The 16,740-nt window shown below is 40.1% G+C and overlaps 1 protein-coding gene across 1 annotated transcript in view; it reads right to left on the bottom strand.

Moving 5' to 3' along the window:
* The window catches only part of RP1 (RP1 axonemal microtubule associated), a 221,553-nt gene that overhangs the window by 68,736 nt on the left and 136,077 nt on the right, over positions 1-16,740 (bottom strand). The window contains exons 32-36 of the mRNA XM_063131303.1: positions 13,506-13,725; positions 9,145-9,299; positions 6,927-7,140; positions 5,552-5,742; positions 3,611-3,821 (exon numbers count right to left, since the gene is read on the bottom strand). Coding sequence (XP_062987373.1) covers positions 3,611-3,821; positions 5,552-5,742; positions 6,927-7,140; positions 9,145-9,299; positions 13,506-13,725 — 991 coding nt within the window. The remainder of the gene's footprint in view (positions 1-3,610; positions 3,822-5,551; positions 5,743-6,926; positions 7,141-9,144; positions 9,300-13,505; positions 13,726-16,740) is intronic.

Raw genomic sequence — 16,740 nt, 5'->3', positions numbered from 1 at the left:
ACATAGATCCTTTCCCAATGTACTCTGTAAAGCCAGGTGTTATGCATTCTATATTTTGTCATGACCCAAGAGTCCAGCAAGGACATGGACTCTGAGGGTGAAGAACCAGTGATGCCAACAGAGGAAACTCCAGGTCTGAACTGCCAGAGATCCCTGATTGATATATACTGATTTATAACTGTACTTTGGTGCAGTTCCTGTCCTTTTCAACTGAGACTGCAATCAAAGAAGTTTCCATTAGATTGGCAACTGGAAATGCCAGCTTTTCCTGCTCTAAAAGCACAGGCCCTAGTAACTGAGCAATGGAAACATTTCCATTCCATTTAGCATGGGAAAAGCAGATAATAAGAAGCTCAGTCATTCTGATTCCATGCAGGCATGCTGGAACACACATTTTAGGAAGATTTTCATGCACAGAATATTAAAAGCCACGCAATAAATCCAGTGCCAAATTTCCGTGTGTGCCTTCATCAAATTATTTGTTTGCCATTGGGTATGTGGAAGGGTAGATATATTGGCGGAGGACCTCAAACTTGTCATTAGCTCTTGCTCAGTTTTAATGGATTTATGTTAAAATTCCATTCCCTCAGTTCTCCTGTCATATTTGTGTTTTGGCAGACTGCAGGAAACTAGGAGGCTCAGTTTTTGTCTCCCAGTGCAGAACAGAATAAACAGAAATTTTATTTTAAGTTATATAACCTGCTGGCATTTTTTTTCTTTTTTAACATTGCCTTCTTTTTTTTCCTTTCCCCCTTTTCTTTCTTCCTTTTTTTTTTTTTTTTTTTTTTTTTGGTGCATTTAAAATGTATATACATGGTTCAAAAGGGAGCCGATCTGGAGGCACCAGGGGGAAAAAAAAGCCAGGATAAATAGTATGGTAGTTTTAGGCTGCAATCTTATATCCTCACAGAACTGAATGGCACTTACTTTTGAGTAGATAGCTGTAGAATTGCACTGTAATATTACAGATCAAAGCATACTGACAGTGATATTATTATTATTATTATTTATTTATATAGCACCATCAGTGTACATGGTGCTGTACAGATTACACAGTAAATAGCAAGACCCTGCCGCATAGGCTTACAATCTAATAAAGTTGTAGTAAACAATAAAGAGGGAAAGAGAATGCAAACAGGCACAGGGAAGTGTAAACAGGCACCGGGTAGGGTGAGGCTAACAGTATAGAGTCAGAACAAACTCAACATTTAAAAGCTATAGGGAAAAGAAAAGTTTTTAGCTGAGTTTTAAAAGCTGTGATTGAGTTGGTAGTTCTCAAGTGTTCTGGAAGAGCGTTCCAGGCGTAAGGGGCAGCAGAAGAAAAAGGACGAAGCCAAGTAAGGGAAGTGGAGGTCCTTGGGCAGGCGAGAAGCATGGCATCAAAGGAGCGGAGAGCACGAGCGGGGCAATCCTATATGTGACTATTCAGAAGTAAGACCATTGAGCTAAATGGGACTTATTCCCAGGTAAGTGCATGTAGGATTGCAGCCTTACAGTTCGTTTATCCAAGAATATATGAACACTAATCTCAACAGAACTTACTTCCAAGTTATATATGTTTAGGATCATGCTGTAAGACCGATTAATGGAAAACATACTAGCAAAGTTAAGAAATAAGTTAAATTTGTCACTCTTATATAAAGGTAATGGGCTGTGGTGGGAGACAAAGAATGGTTTATTTTAAAACTTTCCCTAGTACTCTTTTTACAAGCTTCTGCTATTCAATTTGAATGCTCCATAATAATAAAAAAGGGGATGGATTCAAATATTGTGACACTTCATGAAGTCACTGCTTTAATAAATCTGAATTTTATATATATATAAAAGGATTGTAGCATTGAAGTAAGAATTTTAAAGGCCAGTTGTGCATTGGGTCTGGAAAATTAAAATGAAAGTGAATCTGACAAATGAGAATGACCGCGTCTATATGTGTATGGCGAATAATGAAAGTGTACCATGAAAGAACATTCGGTCAACTATAGTTAGCTTGTTTTCAATGCCATTACTTTGGAAGAGAATTTCAGGAGGGATTGTTAGGTAGGGTGTGTAAAGAGAGATGCCCCTATGAAATTGTGCCTACTTTTTTTTAACTGAGGTATGACTATGCTAATTTAGGAGCTTCTTTCTCTGTTTTTACCTATCTGTATCCAATAGTTTATGTGCCTTTTTTTTTTTTTGCAGACAATCAGACTTGTGTGCAAGATAACCTAGCTCAGCCTGTTCCAACTATTAGTCCTACTATCACCATTCATCATGAGGTTTTATTAACAATTCCATAACCTCTGTTCTACCATCCCCCTTTTATGCTGTTGTTCTTTATTGTAATACAGGTAAAACAAAAGAACCAGGAAGAGAGATGCCCAACAGAAAGCTCATTATTGTGGTACTCCTCTTTGGAAGTACACTATTCAAGTAGAAAAAAGTAAGTCCAAAGCACCTATGCAAAGACAACCCCTCATTTCACCTGACCAGGTAGTTAATGCAATATATTAAATGATGCATACTACATTTGCTCATCATTGTCAGCGCAATTTGTTTTGCTGTCCTTACTGACTACATTGATACATTGTCTTTTTTTAATGGCATGCAGCACAATCCTATGTGTGTTTACCAACTTTAAAATCACTTCACTGGCTGCCAATTAGTTTCCGGGCAAAGTATAAAGTGTTGGTTATTACCTGCAGGATTGCCTTCTCCTGTACAGTCTGCCTTGCACACTCAGGTCCTCTGGGAAGGGTTTACTCCAGTCAGCCACAACTAGGCTGACAACTGTTTCCCAGAGGACCTTCTCTTCTGGTGCCCCCAGACTGTGGAATGGCCTGCTGGAGGAGATTTGTCAACTTAACGCTCTCTCCAAGTTTAAGACAGCCATAAAGACTAGTCTCTTCCGGCAGGCCTACCCAGATGAATTTTAAACCTAAGAATTTTAAGATGTTGTGACTGTTATTTTAATATTGTATTGGTTTTATAAGCTCTTTTAACTAGTTTTACGTATTATATTGTATTTAATGTTGTTCCCCACCTTGATCCAGAGGGAGAGGTAAGAAATAAATAGTAGTAGTAGTAGTAGTAGTGGTATTTACTCAGATGTAAAATCTGTTATGTTCAGTAAGTATGTACAGCCTACTTGAAGGTAAGTGTGCACCTCCAGTACTATGGGATGTGGTATATGTGTACTACGGTAGAAATGGCACAACACCTCCGTAGTGTGAGCGGAGGTGTCTTCTGCTTGTACAAGGGTGGGCTTCTTGGGATCTTGCCCAGTGTTTACATGTAATATGACTGCCACCTCAATCCTGAACGGGCTTTCATGTAAGTCCTAATATTCAATAGCCATTATATCCTAGAACATGTGCAAAGGCTTGCAGCATTAGTAACCCTATGCACACTCACAGTGGGATTTAACTTCTAAGTGAACATACATAGGAGTTGGGCTGTATATAGCTGACTAGATTTGGAGAGGAGAAAAAAAGATGCACTGAAAGAAGGATATCCCTCACTTTACAATCTACAGTCAAAATCATTCTCTTGGAAGCTTGCACAGTGAACATCAGCTGTGCAGGGGCATCCAAGGTCTTTTGCCTCTATAAAGAAAATAGATTTATCTTACCAGGCAAAGGATCCTGCTTGGAACAGATTGCTGGCAGTTCAACACATTTCTCTTCATTGGGTTTGAACCAACAGTCAAAATTTAGCCACATCTCTTGGTTGGTGCCTGTATGCTTCATATGCAACATGGCCAAACGCCAGGGTTCTTTTAGCTGAGAATGTACACCAGATACCTGAACCTTGTAAAGGGATCCAATATTTGTCAGCTCATCCTATGTGAAGAGGGAGAAAAGCAGTCAAGAGCCCCCATTTAGAACTGTGTAACATAATTTGTCTATCCATTATATTTCATGTCTTCATAATTTCAATCACTAAAGCAACACATCAGCTTTTAAGTGAGAATTTCCCCACAACGTGATAACAACACACACACACACACAAACCTGAATGGCACTTTCAACATTTAAAATGAAAATCAATGTCCTGGTGCACCTTTCTATATGGGAAAATATTATTCACTTGGACTGTTTGTGAACACTGTATTGACTGAAGGAAACATTAATCTCAGTTTGATGACCACTAGAAAACTGAAGAATTAGGATCTCTTTGCAAATTACATTTTTAAGAGCTCCTCTAAGTTGTTTTTATGTGCCTACTTTAAAATGTAAAGTATAATTGCAACAAACATGTTTTTGCAAAGAGGAACATCACACAGGTACGTGCATAAAGAAGTTAGGGGTAGCTGCAGCAGCTCGCAACTGCCGACCCACAATGGAGAACCCATTTTCTCCCCTGTATAATGTGTGAAAAAGCCCTGAGGCCATCTCTGTCTTAAGCTTAAAAAAGAAAGGCATGTTTTTTTGAGCAGTTCCAAGCAATGTCTTCACTTTAACCTACAGTGGGTGAATTAAAAGCCATTGATCCTTTGAGTTATAATCTACCATTCAGCAAACTGTAAACAAGCACTTTGGTATGCTTGGTTTTATGAGTGCCAAAACAGTCACTATTTTAAATCTGTATCTAGCAGCGACATCTCTCTCCACCCTCATTTTTGCACTAGCATAGGTGCAGGAGGCCTAATTCAGATCAGAAGTCTAGCACAGGGGGCTGTTAAAATTCAGATTAGGCCCCCTGTACCGGCTCTATAGTAAAAATGAAAAAAATAGTGGCTAGATATGGATTTACTGTATGTTTTGGCCCTGCTATCCAATTTAGTTGCAGTGACAGTAGAAAGAATGCAAGGGATGTATTCCTTCCTATCAGGCTTTTATAGAATAAATGTCCTCCCCGAGTGGACTGTAAGTAAAGTGGCTGAGGTAAGCAGAGCCAATGTCAGCACCCAACATCCCTGAAGTACTGGGTAGCTCCCGGCACCTCAGCACGGCCCAGAGCTAATGGAGCTCCTTTTAAAAACAAATTTCCAACCTAGCACTCAAAACAGCACTAGACAGAGGGTCTAGCCACCATTTTAATTTGCCATAATGTCCCCGACGTCACCTCACTCTATAGAGCTGTGGGAAACTAAAATGGTGGCTAGATCCAGGTGACTGCCACTGTTCAGAATGCTGTTTCTGCCACCACCTGCTGCCAGGTGAACCTGCCAACCCGTCCAGCCCTATAGAGGAGGCCCCCATAGGGCACTTTGCCCAGTGCCCCCTCAAACCTGGAGCCAGCCCTGGAGCTAAGTACTCTAGAAGAAAAGTTGAAAATATGTACAGCCAATGCACAAGTGAATCAAACTTGGTTTCTATGCAAATATGTTGCTGACAATGTGTTACTATATTTTTAAAGGCACATCACTGCACATGCAAAATGCTGAGGTCAAAAATATTGTCTCCCAAGGGAATTGTTGCAGGATTCCATGTTATTATATAAAATGGGTTCAATTATTTGGGAGACATGTTACAGTTTTAAAACCACACACACACAGCTCCTGTATCATTTATCTTAGGTGATGCCAATATATTTTTGTTTCTTTTTGGAAAAAGAGAAACTAAATTACTTTGATTTGTGTTTCCTTTCCTGAGAGCTGAAGTGGCAACTCTTTGCGATCTTGTTCTCCATAAAAGTTGAAAGTAAGGTGTATAGGATCAATTTCAGCACTGATGTCAGACCCAATAATATCCATTATCCATAAACGTGAAGAGTTTTTGTTGATTTGAGGATGTTTTGAACAAGAGGTAATTTTTTTACCTTTAAAAAGGTCAAAGACAAAAACAGTGAATTGATATAATCAGGCAATGTTTGGGTAGTAAAGAAAAGGTCTCATAACTCATTTTTAAGGTCCATTGATTTCAATGGGAGAGTTACACATATACCAAACTTGTATACTGAAATCAGTGGAACTTCAAAATGGCTAAATTTTACCCCAGTGCTATGTTGGTAGGATTTGCTATAACCATGACAACAGTTCAGTAATAATATCACATCAATATAGTTAATGCAGTTACTCTTCAAGAATTTAACACCATAATGTTTTTTCCCTCAAAAAAATTAAATCTCAGATTTAGAACTCTTTTAATTGATGCCAGTTGAGTTTTACTGTCTTTTCTGAAGTTAATTATTAAGAAATAGGAAGCATCCTTCAGAGTCCTAATTAACTGTCCTCATACAAGTCATCAATGCTCCCCAAATCCCCCTATATCATCTACAAACACTGTTAAGTGTGAGAGTCAATGGCAGGTGGAGATAACAAATGGCTTCAATGAAATACACTTGAAATCAGGCCATAAATAGGAACATGCTGTGTGATACTACTAACAAGTGAACATATAATAAGGTAAATTCTGAACAAGAGACATTTGCCAGATACAGCAGTGTTGAAAACCTTTCTGTGCGTTTCTGCTACATTTGAGCCATTAACTCTGCAGTCTTGAATTAAAGGGCTTATATAATGTGCATAACTGTATGAATATTTGTATTTCTATGGCAGGGTTCCTGTGCCTTTAACACCTGCATGAAAGGCAGAAATTCAACAGATGAAGCTTTTCTTTGCCCAGACATACAGTTACAGACAAAATGTCACCTGAGGAAACTGAAAACACAAGAGGTCTGCTAGAAAACTATGGCAAGTCTTCCAGTGGTTACCTTACAAAACATTTTCCTCCCTTAGGTATGATTATTTGCACTTTTAACTCTAAAGAATACCATCTGGTATGCTGCCCTGAGATCCTTGTGATATAGGGTGGGATACAAATGTTTTAATAAAAGAAAGGAAGGAAGGAAGGAAGGAAGGGATCTGAAGGTTGTCATCAATTGCACGGAAGTGAGAGCTTATTGGGAAAACTAAGCCACTGTACTTCTGGTGAAAACTGACACCCTTCTTCCCTTGATTTTGACTTCCAATGGTTTACAACAGTTTTAACAGAAGAACCTACCTATTGTTTCAATTTCACAGACGGTGTCACAGATTCCCAGGTGAGTATCCAGCCAGTTCCAGCATAGGAAGATCCATTCTTTATCTGAGTTTTCTGACTTCTTAACGGTGATCATTTTTAAGTATATTCCAGCTCCAAAGCCTTCTCCATCATGTCCTACAGCTATCTTTTTCAAATGGCTCAATGAAACAGCCTCCATCAAAAAGGAATCCACCTGAAGTTTTTTTTAAAAAAACCCAAAAACTAACTAAGCAAGTTTTAATATAAGTGAGTTTTAGAGAAAATTTGTATTTAGATCCAGAGTAAGATGATCTAGAGTTTATGCCTAGATACTGAGGGCATATCTACATGGGATATTTACTCCATGGCGGCTGTGAATTTGCATACCTTTGGACATATGATGCAGCTGTCAAATTGCAGCCACATCGTGGCTTTAGTCCTGAACCTGTGAATTTTTGCAGTAGTGTTTTACCATGTGTTTTCACTTTGGTGCATTGTTGCTGTGGTTCTCCAGTCATGTGTCATTGGTGGGCATACTTTGGGGGAAGATCCCACCTTTGTCATCACTATGGGACTTCCCATTTTGGTTTTCCTGTTTTGTTCCTTCGTAGCTGCACATATGCAAAGCCTCATGAGAGTGCAGGGTGGGATGTGAGACCCAGGTGAGTGTTTACAAACAGGAGGCATGGCAACACTCAGGTACCATTGGTGAACTGAAGTACAGCAGATAAGGTTTGTTAAATGCCAAGACTAAGCAGATTGTAGCTTCATAGTTGCACAGCATTACAGAAGAGGGGGAAATACTTAGAGAGCCCAATTATTAGTCACTATTTGCTCCACATTTATGGCCATGCAACCCAATGCTGTGAAGTTTCAGGGCCGGTTACTCTATATTCAATCCTGCCCATGTGTCACAGTGGTAGTTGCTTTGAAACAGTGAAGGTGTGAGTTTTTTGGGGAGATCACCATTGAAAGTGGCATCATATAAATGGTCCTGAATCTTTAATTTCTTTAATATTCTAGCTTTATACATACAGACTTGTTAGTGAATTTCACTGAATATAATTATATTAATCTCCATCATGTTCCTAATACCCAGAAGGTAACACCTGTAATCCAATTATTCACAATAGGCTCCTGGAACATAGAGGATCACAATTCTAGTAAACATTTAGGAATATAAAAGACTGGGTCAATGCAGCTGTCCATTTCTGACACTGAGTATGAAGAGTGACATACAGAAGCTGCAGATTTCATGCTAGAGATTGAAGAAGAAATCATACCGTCTGGAGGGGAACCCATACATTGCAACTTCTGACCCAAATGAGAACTGACAACCTGGTCAGAAAATTTAAAGGAGTCCTCTGATCTAGACACTGAGTATAGCTTCATGCTCCATGTATCTGAAATCTATGGGCTCATCTACACCAAGCAGGATATAGCAGTATGAAAGCTGTATATAAAAAGCAGGAGCTACACTACTGCTTTATAGCGGTATTGAAGTGCACTGACCACTGTTGGGGCCCTTTGACACATACCATATACTGCTTTTATAATGCTATATCCTGCTTGGTGTGGCTCCTGCCTTTTATATACTGCTTTAATAGTGGAATATCCAGCTTGTTGTAGATGAGCCCATTGTGACGCCCTCAATGGCAGCAACCCAGTCTCCTCTCCCCATGTATCTGCACCACTTTGCCACCTTGCTCCACCCTTTTTCATGTTCTCTGCTGCTGTGTGTTACAATTCCATGCTAGTTTTAGAAAAAGTTCACACAAGGGCAAGGCTACTTGCTTTCCTTCCCTACATTTCAGGAAACTTCAGATGATCTTTGCTGGCTAGTGCAATACCACTACTGTGAAAAGCCAATGCAAGAATGCCTATCCAGTTCTTTTATTAACAAAAAGAAAAGAAAAAGGTTTCTGGATTCTCCTTATTCCTCAAGACAAAGTCTTTTTTGAAACAACCAAGCTACCTCAAGACATGCATTCTGCAGGAATAGGATAGATGTTATTGCCACAAAAACTGGGTTAATGTATTTATACTGTTGGAATATTTTGATTATCTGGGAGAATATAATAAAACTGGTAACTGGGTAGTTGCATGCAAACAAAGAAGTTTATAATATTGTATATACCTCTTTATGGTTCTGGTTCTTTTGCACCTTGTCAATTTCATTCTATTCAACTAATAGCTTCGGATATTGAGGCCATTTTACCTTGTTCTTTTGAAATGTTTCTCCTGAAATGATAGAGTGCTGCAGTTTCCTCACACCTGTGTCTCCTCTTTCACCATAAACTGTTATATAAAGGTTTGCAAAGGTTTCAGCTCCCCAGAGATCTCCAGTGTGTACAGAGATGATATATTTATGCACTGCAAAGAAACAATATTAGGTGAATAATGCTCATTAGCACTATGGCTTTTAAGCCTTAAAATTATACAGATGGAGACAAAAAAGTAACAATTCTATTTTGGTAGGGCTGTAACAAAATACAATATCCAAATAAAGCAGTTATCAAAAACATCATTATTTCTAATAGTGTAGTAGGTGACCCCATATGAACCAGAATGGCAGTGAAACAATGGCACCCAGAGAGAAGGGGACATCACATGTGCAGAAATATGTTGTTAAAAGTAGAGACTCCAAAATGGGAAAACAAGAGCTGCACATTTAGCATGCTTCCCTTCAGATTAGAGATTAATGAGGGGAAGAAACAGAGTTTACTAATACACACATTAGGGCAGGCATCCAACAGCCCCAAATTTCCCCCTATACAGCATATTAGGGGGTCTTAAAGGTTTTTGAATATGGTAGAATTGGGATTGTGGTCATGTGTGTATTCCCTAAATACAATTTCTCTCTGATCTCTCTCCTAGAGAATGGGAATGGGGTTAACCACCACTCCATTTTCTGTTTCAGATCCTTCAGAGATGACTACCCGATCCATGAATTTGAGAATGATACACCATTCCCCATTGTTTATTCACACACACAGTTCTTCATAGGTCCCCATTTTGTGTCCATATAATGGCATTGTATAAAAATCAGACCTAAAAGACATCCTGATTCTCTGTTTGTGTGGCTTCTTCTAAAATATGTATGAACCAGTGATTATATGGATTGCTAATACTTTTTTACATTCATTTATTACAGAACTATATGCAATTGTTCATTTAGACTTATATGCGACATGATGCTTCTTTTTGCACTTTGGTACTCCATTCTTTCTGTAGGTGCACCTCTCTCATTGAGCACGGGGTTAGGGTTAGGTTCCAGTGGTTCTGCTCAGTGCCAGCTCCACGTTTTGGAGGTCCCTTGGACATGACACCCTCAATGCCCCCTCCTACTTTTGCATTGTCATTGTCACCAGCTGCTATTGATCCTTATCCTCTTTCTCATCATTGCTACCATTTTGCTTGCTTGTCCTGAAGACGCCTAATCTGGACCTGGAGGATGTTAACAGCTACAGGCCAGTGGCTAATATCCCTTTCCTGGGCAAGGTGCTTGAGTGGGTGGTTGCAGGACAACTCCAGGCACTCTTGAATAAAACGGATTATCTAGATCCATTTCAATCGGGTTTCAGGCCTGGTTTTGGAACGGAAACTGCCTTGGTTGTCCTGTGGGATGACCTCTGCCGGGAGAGTGACAGGGGGAATGTGACCCTGTTGGTTCTCCTGGACCTCTCAGCAGCCTTTGATACCATCGACCATGGTATCCTTCTGGATAGGTTGTCTGAGCTGGGAGTTGGAGGTACTGCATTGCAGTGGTTCCGCTCCTACTTGGATGGCTGATTCCAGAAGGTGGTGCTGGGGGATTATTGCTCTGTGCCGTGGCTCCTAAGTCATGGGGTTCCATGGGGCTCTATCTTATTCCCTATGCTGTTTAACATACACATGAAGCCGCTGGGGGAGGTTATCCGGAGATGTGGACTGAGGTGTCATCAATATGCAGATGATACCTAGCTCTACCTTTCGTTTTCATCAAACCCAGGTGAGGCAGTGACTGTTCTGAACCAGTGCCTGGGCATGGTAATGGAGTGGATGAGGGCTAACAAACTGAGACTCAATCCAGACAAGACGGAGGTACTGTTAGCGGGTGGTTCATCTGTCCGGCGAGGTGATGTTTGCCCTGTCCTGGATGGGGTTGCACTCTCCCTAAAGGATCGGGTCTGTAGTTTGGGGGTGCTCTTGGATCCAGAACTGTCACTTGAGGCACAGGTGAACTCAGTGGCAAAGAGCACCTTTTATCAGCTTAGGTTGATATACCAACTATGCCCTTATCTGGACAGAGATAGCCTAGCTACAGTTATCCATGCTCTGATAACCTCTCGTTTGGATTACTGCAATGCGTTATACATGGGGCTGCCTTTGAAAACGGTCCAGAAGCTTCCGCTGGTACAAAACAGAGCAGCCCACCTACTAACAGGGACTGGCCGGCGAGATCACATTACGCCAGTCCTTTTACAACTTCATTGGCTGCCAGTCCAGGTCCGGGCCCAATTCAAAGTGCTGGTATTGACATTCAAAGCCCTAAACGGTTTGGGGCCAGGTTATTTGAAGGAACGCCTCCTCCCATATGTACCTGCCCGGACCTTAAGATCATCCACAGGGGCCCTTCTCCATGAGCCCCTGCCAAAGGAAGTGAGGCAGGTGGCTACTAGGAGGAGGGCTTTCTCCGCTGTGGCACCCCGGTTGTGGAATGAGCTCCCCAGAGAGGTCCGCCTGGCGCCTACACTGTACTCCTTTTGTCGCCCTCTGAAGACCTTTTTATTCACTCAGTATTTTAACACTTAATTGTAACTTAAATTTAAATTTTACTGTTTTAACTCTGTATTTTAATTTTATATCAGTTTTGCTGCGTGGTTTTATCCTGGCTGTGCTTTTTATGCTGTATTTTGTATTTGTGCTTTTAACTTGTTGGTTGTTTTATTATGGTTTTAATTTTTGTGAACCGCCCAGAGAGCTTCGGCTATTGGGAGCTATAGAAATGTAATAAATAAATAAATAAATAAATAGTCAGGCAGAGTGCCAGTGAGCAAGCAGGCAGTGGCATCTAGTGTTCCTCCTTCTCACCACCATTCTTGTCTGGACCAGAGCAAGAGGCAAATCAACAAACAGGTTGCAATGGTGAAGAGAAGGAGCAACACCAAGGGGCTCTTGTCAGGAGGCTCTTGCTGGGTTATGAGTCCTGGGCAGGTGCCCGACCATGCCTACCCTTGATGCCAGCCCGAGTTCTGCTACACCAAAGGTTTCTACACCAAGGCAATGCTGATTTTATTTTGGCTTAACTATGTTGTGGTCCTACATCCTCTCCCCTGAAAGACAGACAGCAAAACAATACTAGTAGCAGAGCAACACAGAAACAGCCACCCATTGTGTCTCTGGCAATACAGCCACCACACAGCAATCACGAACAGGTTCACTGATGAATGATACTCCACATCAGACATGAATAGAAGGCACCAATCAATGCATAGTGATAGCCAAACAGCCCCATGACATCACCTATCCCAGGTCATACCTCGCTCTGCATGCAAACAGTTGGCCAGGAAAAGTTGACAACACCTTCTCCATGGCACAATGGGTAGAAAGGTAGAGTATTATTACAAGTATAATAGCCAGTCAGTTCCATAGCCCAGATTTTTAGCAGGAGAACTGCATGGACAGCCAAGAGCAACAGACCTCTTCGGAGAAGAATTCTAGTCCCGATGTAGTCCCAGGGATCCCAATATATAACACTGCCTATACCACATCTTCATTGATGTCCATGTATGGCACTAGGAATGTTGGAAATGTTGATTTTTCCAAGACTGGTCCCTGGAGACACTTATACCTCCCATTTGCCACTGAAGCAGCAGCAGCCGCCGCCAGGTAAGAGGGCAGAAGGAAAAGGGAGAGAGAGCTTTGATATCTGCTGGATATCAGGAGGGACAGAAGGAGGGGTGGAGTTTGGGGGCTAAGTGGAGAGATGGAGCTGAATTCTTCTTTAGATTTCAATCAGAGTTAGAGACCAATTATGAGGGTTGTATTTCACATCTAGCAAGTAGGAGTCTTGGCAAAATCTCTATTTTTAATAGCACTTAGTTAGTTATAGTCAAGACATTTTACTTGTATTTGCAGTTGGCAATGCTCAATGAAGCAATTAAAAGAGTAGGTACCTCCAGTGGATTTGAACTGTAAAACATTACAGAAATGCCCTGAGAATTAAAGCTATTTTTTAAATCATTACACAGGGAAACAATTCCTGATCATCACTTCAGCCATTCAAGTACAGATAAGCAAAAGAATTCAGTGCTCAATCTACCAAAAATGACTTCCATTTCTCTGAATTATGTGCTTTATCCTTTACCAATATAATTATAGCTCTCTAGCTTACAAACAGAGTTATGCATAGAACACAATTGTTATATATGGTTTCTCATTTAATTAAGAGGCATTTGAATACTTGTGAATCATTGCCTGAGAATCACTGTATTTTTCAAGCAATGAGGAATTTAACACACACACACACACAAGTTTTGCTGTGCTGATTTCTTTCAAAGGCTAGTTCACATTGTCTGCTTTCTCTGCTATTTTTACCTGGTAAAGTTTTCTGGTTTTCATTCACTGCAGGGAATTCTTTCACCAGCTCTCGGTGTTCTCGGCTAAGAGAGAACCAGCAGCTACAGTCAAAGTTCACATCTTGATTAGTGTGTAGCTCCTGCATCTCAAAAGACTTCAAATGCCAGCCCTCAAAGTCTGGCATATCATCACAGCTGACCCGAATCTTATACACATCTCCAACATCTCTGGATTCAATCTGCAGGTAAGAGAAATGGAAGAATAGGTTATCAAGAAAAAGCCCATAATTAATGTAGGCTTTTTCTGAAACATCAGAAAATGGGTAACAGAAACCAAATTCTTTAGGCAAGGCTACCCACTTTCTCTAAAACCCACTTTGGTAGATTATCTCTTAATTAAATTTCCTTTCCCCAGTAAAGTTAGGGACAGCGAGTACTTCCCTACTAGGAATGAAATTTAACAATTTTGTTCCTGTTCATAAGGTTCCTGCTCAAATTATTGCACTTCACAATTATAGGACAATGTTAAACTCAGCAAAAATCCTAAACACACTTCTCTGCAAGTAAACCTAATTCAACTCACTGGAGTAGTAGAGATGTATAGCATTGCACTACAGGCAACTATAGTCTTTTAAAATATTAAAATTACCAAACTCATTTTGTGGTTTATTTATATTATTTAAATAAGTTTTGTTACTTATTTTAGCAGTCATAATCTTTCATCATTATTGATGGATTGGATGCTAAATCCAGAAGCTCTGTCATGACCTTGCTACTTCAGTTGCGAATATCATTTGTTGTTGCTACTGTTGCTGCCGATGGTTAAAATGTCAAGAAAATCAATGTAATGCCTTTCACTCCTCACCTTCTCCCTCAATTTATGCAGGAAGAGAAAGAATTGATGGTGAATAATACTGAGATTATAAGATTGGATAGAAATGGAAGGGGGACTTTCCTAATTAACTTTCCTCTCTTTGTCACCAGTGGACAAGGCAAAAACCAAAACCATTCCCTTGTTGCCATGCCATCACTGGGAAGGAATCAGCTTTATCTTTGTGCTCTGCCATGCAGTAAAAACATACAGTGGAGCTTTACTGGATTCTACCACTTCAGATTACAGTCATGGAATCACATGCTAGAATTCTCCACCTTCAGAAATTCTGGGCACACATAAAATATCCACCTTAGGGGAAATGCTAGTCAGATTGTGGTCTGATGCTCTCAGTTTGCATCTCCTCCACTGAATGAACAGGAAAATCCTACAGGTGGAAAAGCTCCATGCACGTAATGGAATACCTGCAACTCCAAAAGAACATCATTCAGGGTAAATGTACGTATCTGGAGTGGGAAACCTGTGGCTGTCCAGATTTTTGGCATCAATTCCCATCAGCCCTGTCCAGCTTGGCCAATGGTCAAGGATAGTGGGGTCTGGAGGACCACAGGTTCCTTCACATATAACATGAAATGCATTTCAAGAGCAAAGCTACACATTAAATTGAAGACAGTGTGCAGGGCCCCCTATATCTTTTAATTACCCACAAATAAGGGTGTGCGCCCTGATCAGGACCACCATGTGCAAAGAGGGGAGGTTCAAATGTCCTCCACTTGCTCCCCTCTATTATTTTTGCCACTCTCCCTTACAGGGGTTTTCAAAAGAAAAAGAAAAAACACCTCCCATTGGAACAAGTGGAGGTTGTTTGTTTGATTTTTTTTTTAAAAAAAAAAACCCACTCCAGATTGGGTGAGTGAATATCAGGAGGGGAGTGGATCAAGGGTCATGGTGGGCCCACATTCTTAATTGTGTGTAACTAGTTCCTTGTGTGTAATTACATACTTGTATGTTTGTAATTACACAAGGAATATGTATGTGCCTTGGCTGTAAATTATTATTATTATTATTATTATTATTATTATTATTATTATTATTATTTATTTATATAGCACCATCAGTGTACATGGTGCTGTACAGAGTAAAACAGTAAATAGCAAGACTCTGCCGCATAGGCTTACAATCTAATAAAATCATAGTAAAACAATAAGGAGGGGGAAGAGAATGCAAACAGGCACAGGGTAGGGTAAGCAGGCACAGGGTAGGGTAAAACTAACAGTATAAAGTCTGCACAACATCAAGTTTTAAAAGCTTTAGGAAAAAGAAAAGTAAAGAAAAATCTATCTATTTAATTCAATATCTACAGGATGGAATCTGAGTTAGAACACCTTCGTATTTGTTATAAAAAGGTAGCCATCAGTTAGTTAAAAAAAAGGAAACCTAGCTAATACATGGGTGGAGATTCAATTTTGGGAAAGCTTTTGGAGGCACATTCCAGTAGTTAGCAGATACAAAGGAAAGGGGCGGGACCCAAAGCCAAAAAAGGGTTGGGACAAACTCCAAAGAATACCAGCATATTGAAGCTTAATGCTCTGACTGCCAGTAACCAATCCTTAGGATAGGAATTTCAACCTTTAGAATGGGTGAAAATGCACAAATACTGGGAAACTACCAAGCAATCAGTGTTTGGGGGAAAGGGAGCAGGGAGAGGGCCTTCTCAGTGGTGGCTCCCCAATTATGGAATAATCTCCCTGATGAGGCCCTCCTGGCACCAACATCATTATCTTTTTGGTGCCAGGTCAAGACTTTTCTCTTCTCCCAGGCATTTAGCAGCATATGTTGAGTTTTAATTGACCCCAGATCTATCTTTAGGTCTGGCTAAAAGTTGTTTTTCAATGGATGTTGTCTTTGTATGCTCTCTGTTTTTATGGTTTTAAATTCTGTATACTGATTTTTAATGTTTAATGTTTTAATCTTTGTAAACCAGCCAGAGAGCTTCGCCTATGAGGTGGTATAAAAATAGAAATAATAATAATAATAATAATAATAATAATAATAATAATAATAATAATATGCTCCTTTTCATAGTCACATATGCAGAACTGCATTTATTCATTAAAAGCACACACATCCCCAGATCTCAGAATCAGGGTTTTAATGTCTTCAGTGTTCACCAAATCCTACATCAAGGAGTTGTATACTACAGTCACTCTAATCTCATTGAGCCTGGAATATTCATACTCATGTAAAAAGTGGTAGCATTTGCCCTGCTGGAAGCATCATGCTTTATATTCTACGGTGCCAGAGGCCTAAGATTTTCTGCTGGATTCTGCGCATTAAGTGATCTAATTTTATTCTCAAAGTGTGTGTTTATCTCGTTAACATTAATGAACCTATTCCAAACACTGAAAATGGTGGGAAAAAT

The sequence above is a fragment of the Elgaria multicarinata genome, chromosome 7 (assembly GCF_023053635.1).
Source record: "Elgaria multicarinata webbii isolate HBS135686 ecotype San Diego chromosome 7, rElgMul1.1.pri, whole genome shotgun sequence".
NCBI classification, from domain to species: domain Eukaryota; kingdom Metazoa; phylum Chordata; class Lepidosauria; order Squamata; family Anguidae; genus Elgaria; species Elgaria multicarinata.
Note: the sequence above shows the minus strand (reverse complement) of the source record. Positions and strands in the feature narration are given on the sequence as shown.